The sequence below is a fragment of the Coregonus clupeaformis genome, chromosome 29, assembly GCF_020615455.1.
Source record: "Coregonus clupeaformis isolate EN_2021a chromosome 29, ASM2061545v1, whole genome shotgun sequence".
Lineage (NCBI taxonomy): Eukaryota > Metazoa > Chordata > Actinopteri > Salmoniformes > Salmonidae > Coregonus > Coregonus clupeaformis.
In genome coordinates this window covers 52,260,324-52,280,253 of record NC_059220.1, presented here as the reverse complement: position 1 = coordinate 52,280,253, position 19,930 = coordinate 52,260,324, and the positions used below count along the sequence as shown (strand labels likewise).

At 42.4% G+C, this 19,930-nt stretch overlaps 1 protein-coding gene across 3 annotated transcripts in view; it reads right to left on the bottom strand.

Moving 5' to 3' along the window:
* The window catches only part of eprs1 (glutamyl-prolyl-tRNA synthetase 1), an 86,178-nt gene that overhangs the window by 44,581 nt on the left and 21,667 nt on the right, over nt 1–19,930 (bottom strand). For 2 of the 3 annotated variants that reach the window (XM_041855654.2, XM_041855651.2), the window contains exons 10-13: nt 16,502–16,735; nt 16,157–16,241; nt 13,612–13,671; nt 5,255–5,275 (exon numbers count right to left, since the gene is read on the bottom strand). In XM_041855654.2, coding sequence (XP_041711588.2) covers nt 5,255–5,275; nt 13,612–13,671; nt 16,157–16,241; nt 16,502–16,735 — 400 coding nt within the window. The remainder of the gene's footprint in view (nt 1–5,254; nt 5,276–13,611; nt 13,672–16,156; nt 16,242–16,501; nt 16,736–19,930) is intronic. The other variant, XM_041855653.2, reaches the window with a different exon arrangement.

Here is a 19,930-nt window from a genome sequence, read left to right as displayed (position 1 = left end):
CTATGGCCAAGACCAAAGAGCTGTCAAAGGACACCAGAAACAAAATTGTAGACCTGCACCAGGCTGGGAAGACTGAATCTGCAATAGGTAAGCAGCTTGGTTTGAAGAAATCAACTGTGGGAGCAATTATTAGGAAATGGAAGACATACAAGACCACTGATAATCTCCCTCGATTTGGGGCTCCATGCAAGATCTCACCCCGTGGGGTCAAAATGATCACAAGAACGGTGAGCATAAATCCCAGAACCACACGGGGGGACCTAGTGAATGACCTGCAGAGAGCTGGGACCAAAGTAACAAAGCCTACCATCAGTAACACACTACGCCGCCAGGGACTCAAATCCTGCAGTGCCAGACGTGTCCCCCTATTAAGCCAGTACATGTCCAGGCCCGTCTGAAGTTTGCTAGAGTGCATTTGGATGATCCAGAAGAGGATTGGGAGAATGTCATATGGTCAGATGAAACCAAAATAGAACTTTTTGGTAAAAACTCACCTCGTTGTGTTTTGTGGACAAAGAATGCTGAGTTGCATCCAAAGAACACCATACCTACTGTGAAGCATGGGGGTGGAAACATCATGCTTTGGGGCTGTTTTTCTGCAAAGGGACCAGGACGACTGATCCGTGTAAAGGAAAGAATGAATGGGGCCATGTATCGTGAGATTTTGAGTGAAAACCTCCTTCCATCAGCAAGGGCATTGAAGATGAAACGTGGCTGGGTCTTTCAGCATGACAATGATCCCAAACACACTGCCCGGGCAACGAAGGAGTGGCTTCGTAAGAAGCATTTCAAGGTCCTGGAGTGGCCTAGCCAGTCTCAACCCCATAGAAAATCTTTGGAGGGAGTTGAAAGTCCGTGTTGCCCAGCGACAGCCCTAAAACATCACTGCTCTAGAGGAGATCTGCATGGAGGAATGGGCCAAAATACCAGCAAGTATGTGTGAAAACCTTGAAGACTTACAGAAAACGTTTGACCTGTGTCATTGCCAACAAAGGGTATATAACAAAGTATTGAGAAACTTTTGTTATTGACCAAATACTTATTTTCCACCATAATTTGCAAATAAATTCATACAATGTGATTTTCTGGATTTTTTTTCCTCATTTTGTCTGTCATAGTTGCCTATGATGAAAATTACAGGCCTCTCATCTTTTTAAGTGGGAGAACTTGCACAATTGGTGGCTGACTAAATACTTTTTCCCCCACTGTACACCTGTTGTGAAAGGCCCCAGAGTCTGCAACACCACTAAGCAAGGGGCACCACCAAGGAAGCAGCACCATGAAGACCAAGGAGCTCTCCAAACAGGTCAGGAAAAAGTTGTGGATAAGTACAGATCAGGGTTGGGTTATAAAAAAAATATCAGAAACTTTGAGCATCCCACGGAGCACCAATAAATCCACCACAACAAACCTGCCAAGAGAGGGCCGACCACCTAAACGCATGGACAAGGCAAGGAGGGCATTAATCAGAGAGGCAACAAAGAGACCAAAGATAACCCTGAAAGAGCTACAAAGCTCCTCAGTGGAGATTGGAGTATCTGTCCATAGGACCACTTTAAGCCGTACACTCCACAGAGCTGGGCTTTACGGAAGCGTGGCTAGAAAAAAGCCATTGCTTAAAGAAAAAAAATAAGCAAAACACGTTTGGTGTTCGCCAAAAGGCATATGGGAGACTCCCCAAACATATGGAAGAAGGTACTCTGGTCAGATGAGACAAAAATTTAGCTTTTTGGCCATCAAGGAAAACGCTATGTCTGGCTCAAACCCAACACCTCTCATCACCCCGAGAACACCATCCCCACAGTGAAGCATGGTGGTGGCAGCATCATGCTGTGGGGATGGTTTTCATGGGCAGGGACTGGGAAACTGGTCAGAATTGAAGAAATGATGGATGGCGCTATATACAGGGTAATTCTTGAGGGAAACCTGTTTCAGTCTTCCAGAGATTTGAGACTGGGCCGGAGGTTCACCTTCCAGCAGGACAATGACCCTAACCATAGTGCTAAAGCAACAGTCGAGAGGTTTAAGGGGAAACATTTAAATGTCTTGGAATGGCCTAGTCAAAGCCCAGACCTCAATCCAATTGAGAATCTGTGGTATGACTTAAAGATTGCTCTACACCAGCGGAACCCATCCAATTTTGAAGGAGCTGGAGCAGTGTTGCCTTGAAGAATGGGCAAAAATCCCAGTGGCTAGATGTGCCAAGCTTATAGAGACATACCCCAAGAGACTTGCAGCTGCAACTGCTGCAAAAGGTGGCTCTACAAAGTATTAACTTTTGGGGGGTGAATAGTTATGCACGCTCAAGTTCAGTTTTTTTGTCTTATTTCTTGTTTGTTTCACAACAAAAAAACTGTTTCATCTTCAAAGTGGTAGGCATGTTGTGTAAATCAAATTATACAAACCCCCAAAAAATCAATTTTAATTCCAGGTTGTAAGGCAACAAAATAGAAAAAATGTGAAGGGGGGCTGAATACTTTCGCAAGCCACTGTAATGTCGAAGTGGAATTATGTTTTTCAAAATATTTACAAATTAATTACAAATGAAAAGCTGAAATGTCTTGAGTAAGTATTCAACCCCTTTGTTATGGCAAGCTTAAATAACTTCAGGGGTAAAGTTTTGCTTTACAATTCACATAATAAATTGCATGGACTCACTGTGTGCAATAGTGTTTAACATTATTAAACACTATTGCACACCACCATGCTTGACCTTTGGTATGATGTTCTTACTGTGGAATGCAGAGTTTGGTTTTTGCCAAGCATTACTGGAACCATGTCGTCCATAAAGTTATACTTTTGAATCATCTGTCCATAGAACGTTCTTCCAAGAGTATTGATGATCATCCAGGTGCTTTTTGGCAAACTTGAGTCAACTTTTTGGACGAGATGGGTCCCATTATGCCTGGCGAAAACCAAACACTGCATTCCACAGTAAGAACATCATACCAAAGGTCAAGCATGGTGGTGGTGGTGTGATGGTTTGCTGCCTCAGGACCTGGACGACTTGCCTTAATAGAAGGAACCATGAATTCTGCTCTGTATCAGAGAATTCTACAGGAGATGTTAGACCATCCGTCTGTGAGCTGAAGCTGAAGCGCAGCTGGTTCATGCAGCAAGACAATGATCCAAAACACACAATCAAGTCTACATGAAAATTGCTAAAAAGCAACAAATTGGAAGTTTTGGAATGGCCTAGTCAAAGTCCAGACCTAATCCCAATTGAGATGTTGTGGCAGGAGTTGAAACGAGCAGTTCATGCTTGAAAACCCACACGTCACTGAGTTAAAGCAGTTCTGCATGGAAGAGTGGGCCAAAATTCCTCCACAGCGACGTGAGAGACTGATCAACAACTACAGGAAGCATTTGGTTGGAGTCATTGCAGCTAAAGGTGGCACAACCAGTTATTGAGTGTAAGGGGGCAATTACTTTTTCACACAGGGGAATGGGTGTTGCACAACTTTGTTTATGAAATAAATGAAATAAATATGTAATTGTTGTGTTATTTGTTCACTTATGTTCCCTTTATCTAATATTAGGTTTTGGTTGAAGATCTGATAACATTCAGTATCACAAATATGCAAAAGTAGAGAAAATTAGAAAGGGGGCAAATACTTTTTCATAGCACTGTATATACAGTGAGGGAAAAAAGTATTTCATCCCCTGCTGATTTTGTACGTTTGCCCACTGACAAAGAAATAATCAGTCTATAATTTTAATGGTAGGTTTATTTGAACAGTAAGAGACAGAATAACAACAAAAAAATACACCATCCAAAGAATAATTAATAACTTCCCCATGCTCAAAGGGATATTCGATGTCTGCTTTTTTTTACCCATCTACCAATATGTGCCTTTCTTTGCGAGGCATTGGAAAACCTCCCTGGTCTTTGTGGTTGAATCTGTGTTTGAAATTCACTGCTTGACAGAGGGACCTTACATATAATTGTATGTGTGGGGTACAGAGATGAAGTAGTCATTCAAAAATCATGTTAAACACTATTTTGAGTCCATGCAACTGATGTGACTTAAGCACATTTTTAGGCTTTTCATAGCATAAGGGTTGAATACTTATTGACTCAAGACATTTCAACTTTTCATTTAATTTATAAACATTTCTAAAAACATAATTCCACTTTGACATTGTGGGGTATTGTGTGTAGGCAAGTGACAAAATATCAATTGAATCCATTTTAAATTCAACAAACTATGGAAAAAGTCAAGGAGTGTGTATACTTTCTGAAGGCACGGTATACGTAATGTTCATCGTTTTTTACTTTCTTTGCTTTCGGGCCTACGGGGAAGGGGTGGTATGGGGAGGGTTCATTGTTATTGTTTGATACGGTAACATGATCATACTGATCAATACTTTACATTTATGTACTTTTTTTTTTTTTTTATATGTACTTTTTTTTTTTGAGTGGCAGCCAACAGGACAATGCAAACTGAGTATGAGATTGTATGAGTTTGTGTAATGTACTTGTAGCCCCCAACCAACAAAAAAAATAATCAAAATATATTTTTAAAAAAGTGTAAAACAAACCCAGTAATGATGTCATTCACAAGCTTTGCACACGGAGTCAGTTGGTTCGGTGACGGAGATGTGAGGCAGGGATACTTTATCAGTATCTCTGCGTGAGGGAGACTATTAAGTGACTGAAGGTGAAAATCTGCATATTTTGCATTGTCACAAACAAAGTATTAGGGTAGTGAATTGATTTTAGCTTTAACTGTAAGCTAACAAGGAAAGTTAGCCCCTTAAGATGGAAGCTACCTGTATCTTCTTGAATTGTAAATAAAGTGTTCAAAATTTATGGACATTGTTTTGCGAACAGTAAATAACAGTTCTACATGCCGTGTTGCATTATTCAAGCGTGTTAACTTCTGTGCAGAATGAGTCTGGAGCTAACGTGATGCAGCCCAGAATCCCAGTGCAGTGGTTCCTTGTCAAGAAAGGCTAGAGCGCTAGCTCTAGCAATGAGTAAGTGGAACAGGCAAGAGATATGCACGGTGCGTTCGTGCTATAAGGGGACATCAGCTGCGCTGATAGACAGACCTGATCCTCTCTCAATCAGTACACAACATGAGACACATTTGATAGACGTACCGAAAGTTACAAATTCTAGTACCAAACAGTTTTTCATGCTCTAGCATCGAAAAAGTACAGAGGTTCTGGTATACCATGAAGCACTAGAAAGCACATAGATGAAGGGATGGCGGGAGGAAGCGAGGGAGTAGAGGAGGAAGAGGAGTACCTTGATACAGCTTATTGGCAGCTTGGAAACAGAAAGAGTGAGATGCAGTTCAATGTCAAATACACGAGAGAGCGGAGGTTCAGCGAGGGCAAGACAAAGTTCAGACAGGATGGGGTAGGGGTACATCTATGTAAATCCGCCCTCCCCCACCACACACACCCTCCCCATCGCAGATACCACAGGCTTAGAGGGGAAACAAATGTTTTCCCTGGCTATGACATACATAGCAACCTATAATAATTTCTGGTTTTCAAAGTATGGGGTGTTTGTACAATAGAGATAGACATATTTGTGGTTTGTGCATTGTGCACTAAACAGGCCCTTGACATCACCTTGCAGTGCTTACCATGGCAGCACTTTTTAATGACATCTTCCCGCCAGATGCGTAGGGTCCATAGAGATAGATAGAGGACTCTTGATGGATATAACCTGTTTTAGCATGGACATTGCCATTGAGGGCCTCCACCATTTTAAAGTAGTCAGCTGGATGGAGATTCCTATAGGTTGGGAGCGATCAGCCAATGATCAAATTGGGTTGCCTATGGTTTGTAAATGTTTATAAGCTATATCACCGCCATCTAGTGGCCACAATAAATGAATCACATGATTTGGTTCAGGACTCCAGTACTCCAGGTGGCAGTAAACCATTATTAGCTTAAAACATTTTTTTTCAAACACAAAAGGAAATTAACTACTTTAAAATGGGGATAGCCTCAATGGCGCTGCCTGTGCTGTCACAGATGCCAGATACAAAGATGAGTCCTAATTCTACACTCTCTCTATGGTAGGGGCGCAAGCTTAGGAGAGGCAGTTACTGCATGAGAGGATAGACATTGGAATGCAGAGGTTGAAATTGCAAGAAACACGAGCAATGGACATTAGACCGGTGGAAATCTGTCCTTTGGTCGAGTCCAAATTTGATGTGGGTGAATGGATGATCTCTACATGTGTAGTTCCCACCGTAAAGCATGGAGGAGGTGGTGTTATGGTGTGGGGGTGCTTTGCTGGTGACACGGTCTGTGATTAATTTAGAATTCAAGGCACACTTAACCAGCAGTGTATAAGTTAGGGGTACATGGTTGCTATGGAAGTTCAAGACTCAGATTTGTTTTATTATGGATATGGCATGGAGAAGTTAAATAAATTGATTTATCAATGAAAGTGTCTTTCACCACACAGTACTTGGATTTAAGGCATTGTAAAATTATTATGCCTCCACAGAGAAGTGAGAAGATGGGGCACATAAGAACGTGTGGCATATATTAGGGGAAATCCTTCTGGTTCTGGCATTTGCGATTAAATCACTATGTATAAAGTATGTATTGCTGTTTATTTTGAAAGAAAAGTGTTTCATGATCACACCATTCAAACACAGAGGCTGATGAATTTAATAGGATCCGTTTCCTGAGCCCAGATTAAGCCTATTCGTGGAATAAAAAACTGGTTCAGTGGAGGTTCCCCCCATTGATCATTATTTTTAGTCAAGAAAAGGCTTAATCTGGGTCCATGAAACATCAATGTTAATGGACATAACCAGTTATTATACAGTGCATTTGGAAAATATTCACATCCCTTTCCTTTTTCCAAATTTTGTAACTTTACAGCCTTATTCTAAAATTGATTAAATGTATGTTTATCATCAATCTAAACACAAAACCCCATAATGACAAAGCAAAACCGGTTTATTTTATAGAAATTTTAGCAATTTTTTTTAAATACATATTTCAACAGAAATACCTTATTTACATAAGTATTCAGACCCTTTGCAATGAGACTTGAAATTGAGCTCCGGTGCATCCTGTTTCCATTGATAATCATTGAGATGTTTCTACAACTTGATTGGAGTCCACCTGTGGTAAATTCAATTGATTGGACATAATTTGGAAAGGCACACACCAGTCTATATAAGGTCCCACAGTTGACAGTGCATGTCAGAGCAAAAACCAGGCCATGAGGTCGAAGGAATTGTCCGTAGACCTCCGAGACAGGATTGTGTCGAGGCACAGATCTTGGGAAGGGTACCCAAAAAATTCTGCAACATTGAAGGTCCCGAAGAACACAGCGGCCTCCATCATTCTTAAAAGGAAGATGCTAGGAACCACCAAGACTCTGCCTAGAACTTGCAACCAGGCAATCAGGGGAGTCAGAACTTGCAATCAGGGGATAAGGGCCTTGGTCAAGAAGGAGACCAAGAACCCGACGGTCAAACTGACAGAGCTCCAGAGTTCCTCTATGGAGATGGGAGAACGTTCTAGAAGGACAACCATCTCTGCAGCACTCCAACAATCAGGCATTTAAGGTAGAGTGGCCAGACGGAAGCAACTCCTCAGTAAAAGGCACATGACAGCCCGCTTGGAGTTTGCCAAAAGGAACGGAAAGGACTCTCAGACTATGAGAAACAAGATTCTGTGGTCTGATGAAACCAAGATTTAAGTCTATGGCCTGAATGCCAAGCGTCACATCTGGAGTAAACCTGGCACCATCCCTACGGTTACGCATGGTGGTGGCAGCATCATGCTGTGGGGATGTTTGTCAGCGGCAGGGACTGGGAGACTAGTCAGGATCGAGGGAAAGCTGAACGGAGCAAAGTACAGAGAGTTCCTTGATAAAAACATGCTCCAGAGCAGGACCTCAGACTGGGGCGAAGGTTCACCTTCCAACAGGACAACGACCCTAAGCACACAGCCAAGACTACGCTGGAGTGGCTTCGGGACAAGTCTCCTGACGTTTGGCAACTCAAACCTTCAGCTCCCTCCACAGATCTTCTATAGGATTAAGGTCTGGAGACTGGCTAGGCCACTCCAGGACCTTAATGTGCTTCTTCTTGAGCCACTCCTTTGTTGCCTTGGCCATGTGTTTTGGGTCATTGTCATGCTGGAATACCCATCCACGACCCATTTTCAATGCCCTGGCTGAGGGAAGGAGGTTCTCACCCAAAATTTGACGGTACATGGTCCATCGTCCCTTTGATGCGGTGAAGTTGTCCTGTCCCCTTAGCAGAAAAACACCCCCAAAGCATAATGTTTCGACCACCATGTTTGACGGTGGGGAAGGTGTTCTTGGGGTCATAGGCAGCATTCCTCCTCCTCCAAACACGGCGAGTTGAGTTGATGCCAAAGAGCTCGATTTTGGTCTCATCTGACCACAACACTTTCACCCAGTTCTCCTCTGAATTATTCAGATGTTCATTGGCTAACTTCAGACGACCCTGTATATGTGCTTTCTTGAGCAGGGGGACCTTGCAGGCACTGCAGGATTTCAGTCCTTCACGGCGTAGTGTGTTACCAATTGTTTTCTTGGTGACTATGGTCCCAGCTGCCTTGAGATCATTGACAAGATCCTCCCGTGTAGTTCTGGGCTGATACTTCACCGTTCTCATGATCATTGCAACTCCACGAGGTGAGATCTTGCATGGAGCCCCAGGCCGAGGGAGAATAATCGCACCAACTGTTGTCACCTTCTCACCAAGCTGCTTGGCGATGTTTTGTAGCCCATTCCAGCCTTGTGTAGGTCTACAATCTTGTCCCTGACATCCTTGGAGAGCTCTTTGGTCTAGGCCATGGTGGAGAGTTTGGAATCTGATTGATTGCTTCTGTGGAAAGGTGACTTTTATACAGGTAACAAACTGAGATTAGGAGCACTCCCTTTAAGAGTTTTTTGTTGTTATTCTGTGTCTCTGTTCAAATAAACCTACCATTAAAATTATAGACTGATCATTTCTTTGTCAGTGGGCAAACGTACAAAATCAGCAGGGGATCAAATACTTTTTCCCCCCTCACTATTCACCCCCCCCCCCCTCCAAAGTCAATACTTTGTAGAGCCACGAATTGCAGCAATTACAGCTGCAAGTCTCTTGGGGTATGTCTCTATAAGCTTGGCACATCTAGCCACTGGGATCTTTACCCATTCTTCAAGACAAAACTGCTCCAGCTCCTTCAAGTTGGATTGGTTCCGCTGGTGTACAGCAATCTTTAAGTCATACCACAGATGCTCAATTGGATTGAGGTCTGGGCTTTGGTTAGACCATTCCAAGACATTTAAATGTTTCCCCTTAAACCTCTCAAGTGTTGCTTTAGCAGTATGCTTAGGGTCATTTTCCTGCTGGAAGGTGAACCACCGTCCCAGTCTCAAATCTCTGGAAGACTGAAACAGGTTTCACTCAAGAAATTCACTGTATTAAACGCCATCAATCATTCATTCAATTCTGACCAGTTCCCCAGTCCCTGCCCATGAAAACCATCCCCACAGCATGATGCTGCCACCACCATGCTTCACTGTGGGGATGGTGTTCTCGGGGTGATGAGAGGTGTTGGGTTTGAGCCAGACATGGCGGTTCCTTGATGGCCAAAAAGCTCAATTTTAGTCTCATTTGACTAGAGTACCTTCTTCCATATGTTTGGAGAGTCTCCGACATGCCTTTTAACGTGTTTGCTTATTTTTTTCTTTAAGCAATGGCTTTTTTCTGGCCACTCCTCCGTAAAGCCCAGCTCTGTGGAGTGTACGGCTTAAAGTGGTCCTATGGACAGATACTCCAATCTCCGCTGTGGAGCTTTGCAGCTCCTTCAGGGTTCTCTTTGGTCTCTTTATTGCCTCTGATTAATGCCCTCCTTGCCATGTCCGTGAGTTTTGGTGGGCGGCCCTCTCTTGGCAGGTTTGTTGAGGTGCCATATTCTTTCAATTTTTTTAATAATGGATTTAATGATGCTCCGTGGGATGTTCAAAGTTTCAGATTATTTTTTTACAACCCAACCCTGATCTGTACTTCTCCACAACTTTGTCCCTGACCTGCTTGGAGAGCTCCTTGGTCTTCATGGTGCCGCTTGCTTGGTGGTGCCCCTTGCTTAGTTGTGTTGCAGACTCTGGTGCCTTTCAGAACAGGTGTATATATACACTGAGGTCATGTGACAGATCATGTGACACTTAAAGTCCACCTGTGTGCAATCTAACTAATTATGTGACTTCTGAAGGTAATTGGTTGCACCAGATCTTATTTAGGGACTTCATAGCAAAGGGGGTGAATACATATGCACGCACCGCTTTTGCATTAATTATTTTGTGTAATTTTATGAAACAAGTTAGTTTTTTCATTTCACATCACCAATTGACTATTTTGTGTATGTCCATTACATGAAATCCAAATAAAAATCAATTGAAATTACAGGTTGAAATGCATCAAAATAGGAAAAACGCAATGGGGGATGAATACTTTTGCAAGGCACTGTACCCACAATATGGATATTAAGTGTCGAAAGGAAACTAAATATCCCATAACTGCCTTCTTGAATCAACTAAAGCCAAGGTAGGTTGAAAACCATGTTAGCTTGTATTCTGAGCAGTGGTGTAAAGTACTTAAGTAAAACATACTTTAAAGTACTACTTACGCAGTTGTTTGGGTATCTGTACTTTACTATTTATGACTACTTTTACTTGACTACATTCCTAAAAAAATTATCCCTGACACCCAAAAGTACTCATTACATTTCGAATGCTTAGCAGGACAGGAAAATGGTCCAAAATGGTCCAAAATGGTTCACACACTTCAAGAGAAACATTTTCACCTTTATTTAACCAGGTAAGCCAGTTGAGAACAAGTTATCATTTACAACTGCGACCTGGCCAAGATAAAGCAAAGCAGTGCGATAAAAACAACAACACACAGTTACATATGGGGTAAACAAAACATAAAGTCAAAAATACAACAGAAAATATATATACAGTGTGTGCGAATGTAGTAAGTTATGGAGGTAAGGCAATAAATAAATAGGCCATAGTGCAAAAATAGTTACAATTTCTTAATTAACACTGGAATGATAGATGTGCAAAAGTTGATGTGCAAATAGAGATACTGGGGTGCAAATTAGCAAAATAAATAACAATATGGCGATGAGGTAGTTGGGTGGGCTAATTTCAGAATGGCTGTGTACAGGTGCAGTGATTGGTAAGCTGCTCTGACAACTGATGCTTAAATTTAGTGAGGGAGATAAGTGTCTCCAGCTTCAGAGATTTTTGCAGTTCGTTCCAGTCATTGGCAGCAGAGAACTGGAAGGAATGGCGGCCAAAGGAGGTGTTGGCTTTGGGGATGACCAGTGAGATACCTGCTGGAGCGCAGACTACGGGTGGGTGTTGCTATGGTGACCAGTGAGCCAAGATAAGACGGGGATTTGGTCATCCCTACCTCTTCTGATCTGACAGACTCACTAAACACAAATACTTTGTTTGTAGATTATGTCAGTGTTGGAGTGTGCCCCTGGCTATCCTTAAAAAAAGAACATGTTGCAGTCTGCTTTGCTTAATATAAGGAATGTGAAATGATTTATACTTGTACTTTTGACACTGCAATGAAATGTACTTTTGTTACTTAAGTATATTTAAAACCAAACACTTTTAGACTTTTACTCAAGTAGTATTTTACTGGGGGACTTTTATTAGAGTCATTTCCTATTAAGGTATCTTTACTTTTACTCAAGTACAACTATTGGGTTCTTTTTCCACCACTGATTCTGAGTAAACTATCCCTTTATAGATGGTATAGTGTGTGTTTGAATAAAGAACACTGCAGTATTTTCAGGTACACGATATCTACAAAAGTATGTGGAAACCCCTTCAAATGAGAGGATTTGGCTATTTCAGCCACACCCGTAGCTTACAGGTGAATAAAATCAAGCACACAGCCATGCAATCTCCATAGACAAACATTGGCAGTATTATAGCCTTACTGAAGAGCTCAGTGACTTTCAACGTGGCACCGTAATAGGATGCCACCTTTCCAACAAGTCAGTTAGTCAAATTTCTGCCCTAATAGAGCTGCCCGGTCAACTGTAAGTGCTGTTATTGTGAAGTGGAAACATCTAGCAGCGACAACGGCTCAGCCGCGAAGTGGTAGGCCACACAAGCTCACAGAACAGGACCGCCGAGTTCTGAAGCACGTAACGCGTAAAACCAGTCTGTCCTCTGTGTCAACACTAACTACCGAGTTCCAAACTGCCTCTGGAAGCAACATCAGCACAAGAACTGTTCGTCAGGAGCTTCATGAAATGGGTTTCCCATGGCCGAGCCGCCGCACACAAGCCTAAGATCACCATGCGCAATGCCAAACGTCGGCTGGAGTGGTGTAAAGCTCACCGCCATTGGACTCTGGAGCAGTGGAAACACGTTCTCTGGAGCAATGAATCACGCTTCACCATCTGGCAGTCTGACGGACGAATCTGGCTTTGGCGGATGCCAGGAGAACGCTACCTGCCCCAATGCATAGTGCCAACTGTAAAGTATGGTGGAGGAGGAATAATGGTGGTTTGGGGAAGGCCCTTTCCTGTTTCAGCATGACAATGCCCCTGTGCACAAAGCATGATTTTGGAATGAGATGTTCGATGAGCAGGTGCCCACATACACTACATTACCAAATGTATCATATAATTAATTGAAGCTTTCAAGCTTTTCAGTGGCATTTTGAAAGAGTCAAAGTAGATGAGTGTCACAACGTATTCATACGTATCGGCATAAAATATAATTGATTTAACTTGATTATGTACACCTATGGACATTCAGGATAATGGACATTTACAAAATGTTCAAATAGAAATGTATTGTGTAGATCATATATGACTGTCAGAGAGATTGAAATAGCAGAGATTTGCGTGTGCTTTATTCATTATATTTCCATCTTCAACATAAAGTTCCAGATACAGCCCTGCCATTAGTTGAAGGCAGCCAATCCAATAGTTTCAGAAAAGTAGTCACTTTTATTAAAATATTTGTAAAAAGTAGGTGCTTTCTGAGATCTGTATTCAAATAGTATGGAAAAGCAGTCACTTTCTGAGATCTGTATTCCAATAGTTTAAAAAAAAGTTGTCATTATTGGGGCTCTGTATTCAAATAGTTGTAGTCATCTCCAAAGTAATTATTTGTTCCCCCTGATTTTTTTGTACTTTCCACAAAGCATAGCTAAAACTATGGTTATCCCAGGTCTGGTGGAAAGCAGGGGATGAGGGGAGGAAAAGGGGGAAAGGAACGGGGGGAAAGAAGAGCACACGACAATAGGAAAGCAGCCATGCAAGCTATTAGAGGAACGAAGTGTATGTGTGTGCTTGCATGCATGTAATAAGCTTCCTTTGGGATTCAGTGCATTTATTTCTGCTCCAACCAATTTAGGCAACCAAACCTTTAATAATAGCGTTTAAATATGGCTAAACCATACAATACCAGTCTCGTAAAATCTACCACTGATTTTCATTTGCTGATTCTTAGACTGGATCTGACCAGCTTCAAATACAGTGGGTTTCAAAGGGGCAGGGTTCAATCAAAACTAGTCCAAATCGGTGTGTAGAGAAAGGGGAAGATCGGTATTCATGCATGCATACCTTCTTGTTAAAGGCCCAGATCTTGTCCCATTCCATGTTGACAACGGACCTGGATCCACCCTGGGTGAGTGTGAAAGAACAGATGGTTTCAAAGATGGAAACAACAACAAAATAAAAGGCGGAACAGACTAAAAACAGTAGTTCATTACAAGGTCCAATGCAGCCGTTTTTATCTCAATATCAAATCCTATCTGGGTAACAATTAAGTACATTACTGTGATTGTGTTCAATTGAAGTGGTCAAAAAAATAAAATAAAAAATAGCTTCTTAGCAGATAGCAATTTCTCAAGCAAGGATTTCTGGGAGTGGTCTGAATGGGGATGGGTAAACTGAAAAGTAGCTGTTATTGGTAGAGAAGTTTGGAACTGTTTCTTATTGGTCTATTAAGTAATTTACCAGGCAGGCCAAAACTCCATTCCACCAATTCAGGCTGAAACTTCAGGCAGTCTTTTCAACCAGCTCTTACACTAGAAGGGCATTATCAACATTTTCACAATTTCACAGTATTACTCCAACCTCAGTGTGGAAATATACACTACCAGTCAAAAGTTAGGACACGCCTACTCATTCAAGGGTTTTTCTTTACTTTTACTATTTTCTACACTGTAGAATAATAGTGAAGACATCAAAACTATGAAATAACACATATGGAATCATGTAGTAACCAAAAAAACTGTTAAACAAATCATTTATTTTTTTGATTTTTGAGATCCTTCAAATAGCCACCCTTTGCCTTGATGACAGCTTGCACACACTTGGCATTCTCTAAACCAGCTTCATGAGGTAGTCACCTGGAATGCATTTGGGCGGCAGGTAGCTTAGTGGTTAAGAGCGTTGTACCAGTAACCGAAAGGTCGCTGGTTCTAATCCCCAAGCCGACTAGGTGAAAAATCTGTCGATGTGCCCTTGAGCAAGGCACTTAACCCTAATTGCTCATGTAAGTCGCTCTGGATAAGAGCGTCTGCTAAATGACCTATTTATTTATTTATTATTTTAATTAACAGGTGTGCCTTCTTAAATGTTAATTTGTGGAATTTCTTTCCTTCTTAATGCGTTTGAGCCAATCAGTTGTGTAGTGACAAGGTAGGGGGGTATACAGAATATAGCCCTATTTGGTAAAATACAAAGTCCATATTATGGCAAAAACAGCTCAAATAAGCAAAGAGAAACAACATTCCATCATTACTTTAAGACATGAAGGTCAGTCAATATGGAACATTTCAAGAACTTTGAAAGGTTCTTCAAGTGCAGTTGCAAAAACCATAAAGCGCTATGATGAAACTGGCTCTCATGAGGACCGCCACAGGAATGTAAGACCCAGAGTTACCTCTGCTGCAGAGGTCAGAGTTACCAGCCTCAGAAATTGCAGCCCAAATAAATGCTTCACAGAGATCAAGTAACAGACACATCTCAACATCAACTGTTCAGGGGAGAACTGTGAATCAGGTCTTCATGGTAAAATTGTTGCAAACAAACCACTACTAAAGGACACCAATAAGAAGAAGAGACTTGCTTGGGCCAAGAAACACGAGCAATGGATATTAGACCGGTGGAAATTTGTCCTTTGGTCTGGAGTCCAAATTGGAGATTTTTGGTTCAAACCGCTGTTTCTTTGTGAGACGCGGTGTGGGTGAACGGATTATCTCCGCATGTGCAGTTCCCACCGTAAAGCATGGAGGAGGTTGTGTTATGGTGTTGGGGCGCTTTGCTGGTGACACTGTCTGTGATTTATTTAGAATTCAAGGCACACTTAACCAGCATGGCTACAACAGCATTCTGCAGCGATACGCCATCCCATCTGGTTTGGGCTTAGTGAGACTATCATTTTTTTTTCAACAGGACAATGACCCAACACACCAAAAGGCTGTGTAAGGGCTATTTTACCAAGAAGGAGAGTGATGGAGTGCTGCATCAGATGACCTGGCCTCCACAATACCCCGACCTCAACCCAATTGAGATGGTTTGGGATGAGTCGGACCGCAGAGTGAAGGAAAAGCAGCCAACAAGAGCTCAGCATATGTGGGAACTCCTTCAAGACTGTTGGAAAAGCATTCCAGGTGAAGCTGGTTGAGAGAATGCCAAGAGTGTGCAAAGCTGTCATCAAGGCAATGGGTGGCTATTTGAATATAAAATAGATTGATTTGTTTAACACTTTTTGGGTTACTACATGATTCCATATGTGTTATTTCATAGTTTTGATGTCTTCACTATTATTCTACAATGTAAAAAATAGCAAAAATAAAGAAAAACCCTTGAATGAGTAGGTGTGTCCAAACCTTTGACTGATAATGTATAGAAAACACAGGAAAATCACATTTTACTGCACTGGGCCTTTTGAGTCTATTGATGCACCTGTTATTCAATCGAAGTAAAAGAATAAAAAAATCCCCATCAAAATCTGTCAGTTTAGCTAGAGTTATGTTTTTTTGCATGGGCTGCGTCTCAATCCACTGCATCCGCCTAAGTCGGCATTCCGCATCTGCAGTGGAAGGTGGCCGAACTACAGCGGTGTTTGTTAGACCATGAGACAGACACACACACACACCTGGGCAGCAATGAACTGCTTGAGGCCCTCGACAGTCATTCCTCTGCGCAGGACACCTCTGACAGTGGGGAAGCGGGGGTCATCCCTGAGGCAGAGGAAAACAACATTAGATTTGGATCTGGGCCTTCAATTAATAATTAAGATTACTTTATTTTACTAACAGGTCTCAAAAATCAAAAAAGTGACCATTTACTCCAGCCGTTAAGCAGGGAAAACAGAGTGGTACTACCTGTACTTGTCAACTAAAAACACAGATACTCATTTATGGATTGCCAAAATGTTGCTACGGTGAGCCCTACTAAAAACATAACCCTGTCGAGTGGAAAGGGTATTAGGTTGACTCACCAGCCGTCGACGTAACCCTGGTCGACAAACCAGGTGAGCTTGCGTTTGGAAAGCACTGTGTTGTTGAGGTTGAGCCGGGCGTACTCCCAGATGTAGGGCTTGCGCAGGCCCAGTGCCTCGATCACCCAGTAGAACTGGTCGTCGCGGTCGTGGTACTCCGTGGTGCGCAGTGCGTGGGTCACGCCCTCCACGCTGTCCACGATGGGGCAGGCGAAGTCGTACGTGGGGTACACCCTGGAGGAGGGGAGGGGTAAATGTTATGTAAATGTGTGAAGCCTGTTTTGTGCCTAAGTGAGCTGCTACACAGGACATGCAATATTTGCCGGGCATGAGTCGCGAGGGATACACTCCCATTGTACTAAATGTAATCTGCTGCACTGGCCGTGTGAGCAACGATGGGAGGCTTTTGGTACGCGACCGTTACACACCCAGTGTAGCAACTCTGTTAAAGGAAAGAGACACCATTTTGAATGTTATATTCTTTTTGTGCATCTCTGAGCAATGTTCTAATGATTCCCAGGGTCATGTTAAGCTGAGCTATAGTCATTCAAGCAGGCAGAAATTCGGCCGGTATTGCGATAAAGCTGCTATCACTACAGTCGTGGTCAAAAGTTTTGAGAATGACACAAGTATTGGTCTTCACAAAGTTCGCTGCTTCAGTGTTTTTTGATAATTTTGACAGATGTTACTATGGTATACTGAAGTATAATTACAAGCATTCCATAAGTGTCAAAGGCTTTTATTGACAATTACATTAAGTTTATGCAAAGAGTAAATATTTGCAGTGTTGACCCTTCTTTTTCAAGACCTCTGCAATCCACTCTGGCATGCTGTCAATTAACTTCTGGGCCACATCCTGACTGATGGCAGCCCAGTCTTGCATAATCAATGCTTGGAGTTTGTCAGAATTTGTGGGTTTTTGATTGACCACCAGCTCTCAATGGGATTAAGGTCTGGGGAGTTTCCTGGACATGGATCCAACATTTCGATCACTTTTGCCTTATGGCAAGGTGCTCCATCATGCTGGAAAAGGCATTGGTCGTCACCAAACTGTTCTTGAATGGTTGGGAGAAGTTGCTCTCGGAAGATGTGTTGGTACCATTCTTTATTCATGGCTGTGTTCATAGGCAAAATTGTGAGTGAGCCCACTCCCTTGGCTGAGAAGCAACCCCAGACATGAATGGTCTCAGGATGCTTTACTGTTGGCATGACACAGGACTGATGGTAGCGCTCACCTTGTCTTCTCCGGACAAGCTTTTTTCCGGATGCCCCAAACAATCGGAAAGGGGATTCATCAGAGAAAATGACTTTACCCCAGTCCTCAGCAGTCCAATCCCTGTACCTTTTGCAGAATATCAGTCTGTCCCTGATGTTTTTCCTGGAGAGAATTGGCTTCTTTGCTGCCCTTCTTGACACTAGGCCATCCTCCAAAAGTCTTTGCCTTACTGTATGTGCAAATGCACTCACACCTGCCTGCTGCCATTCCTGAGCAAGCTCTGCACTGGTGGTGCCCCGATACCGCAGCTGAATCAACTTTAGGAGACGGTTCTGGCGCTTGCTGGACTTTCTTGGGCGCCCTGAAGCCTTCACAACAATTTAACCTCTCTCCTTGAAGTTCTTGATGATCCGATAAATGGTTGATTTAGGTGCAATCTTACTAGCAGCAATATCCTTGCCTGTGAAGCCCTTTTTGTGCAAAGCAATGATGACGGCACGTGTTTCCTTGCAGGTAACCATGGTTAACAGAGGAAGAACAATGATTTCAAGCACCACCCTCCTTTTAAAGCTTCCAGTCTGTTATTCTAACTCAATCAGCATGACAGAGTGATCTCCATCCTTGTCCTCATCAACACTCTCACCTGTGTTAACGAGAGAATCACTGATACGATGTCAGCTGGTCCTTTTGTGGCAGGGCGGAAATGCAGCGGAAATGTTTTTTGGGGGGGATTAAGGTCATTTTCATGGCAAAGAGGGACTTTGCAATTAATTGCAATTCATCTGATCACTCTTCATAACATTCTGGAGTATATGCAAAGACTTTTGACCACGACTGTACACTGGAAGTTAATAGGAATACGAGTTTTAGATCGCAAAAACATCTATTATACATGTCAGATTTTATACTAAGAATAATTAAATTGAACTTGGCTGAACAAAATAAAAATGATATTTTTCCCATTCCGGAGCGAGTGTGCATATGAAGTGGCTAAATTGAGCGTAAAAGTGATTATTTGAAACAGGTCCGATACACTAGATTGAGTTATTTTGAAACAGTTGTGAATGATACAAATCTTGGAATGTCTTAGAAATCAAAAAAGATATGGGCTGCATGATGCGACTATAGGCTATTGATGATTTGAGAAAGTCTCAAAAGAAGCTTGCGCTCTGTTCCTTGCCTCAGGCTGCACCAGCTGTTCTCTCATCAAGTGATCATATGTTCACCCATCAGACTATTCTCATTTTAATCTTTACTAACATGTGAAATTAGTTTTGATTTAGAATGGCCCATTATCAATGGTCCGGAAATGGGGCAGGGGAAAAACAACATGTCATCTGTATGCACTCGAATAGCAAATGGAGGCCGCACGCTTACCCGCCAGGACGTTTTTCCAATGATGCCTGTTAGGCTACTTCAGTTGTATAGCAGACCATGTGCTGAATATGAGCAGCTGAGAAATAAATATAAGAATGCTTATTCCACTCCACGCATCAACCACTGTTTGAGGAGCATGCTCTCGTTGCGCAACAGGTGACATTGCACCCAAACTCTGTATGCCCTGGGATCTCCAACCCTGTTTCTGCAGCTACCCAGTGCTTAATTTGGAAACCAAAGTTAAATCTGGGTAGCTGTTTTCGCAAACAAAACATATTTCACTAAACTGTTGACAGCCCCTCTCTCTGAGCGCTGGAGAAAGGAATAAAGGACAGAGAGGAGGAGATGGTGGTGAGATATTCTGTATAGCTAAAGGTAAATGTGTCACCCAATTATGAAAATACACTGCTCAAATTTTTTTAAAGGGAACACTTAAACAACACAATGTAACTCCAAGTCAATCACACTTCTGTGAAATCAAACTGTCCACTTAGGAAGCAACACTGATTGACAATAAATTTCACATGCTGTTGTGCAAATGGAATAGACAACAGGTGGACATTATAGGCAATTAGCAAGACATCCCCCAATAAAGGACTGGTTTTGCAGGTGGTGACCACAGACCATTTCTCAGTTCCTATGCTTCCTGGCTGATGTTTTGGTCACTTTTGAATGCTGGCGGTGCTTTCACTCTAGTGGTAGCATGAGACGGAGTCTACAACCCACACAAGTGGCTCAGGTAGTGCAGCTCATCCAGGATGCACATCAATGCGAGCTGTGGCAAGAAGGTTTGCTGTGTCTGTCAGCGTAGTGTCCAGAGCATGGAGGCGCTACCA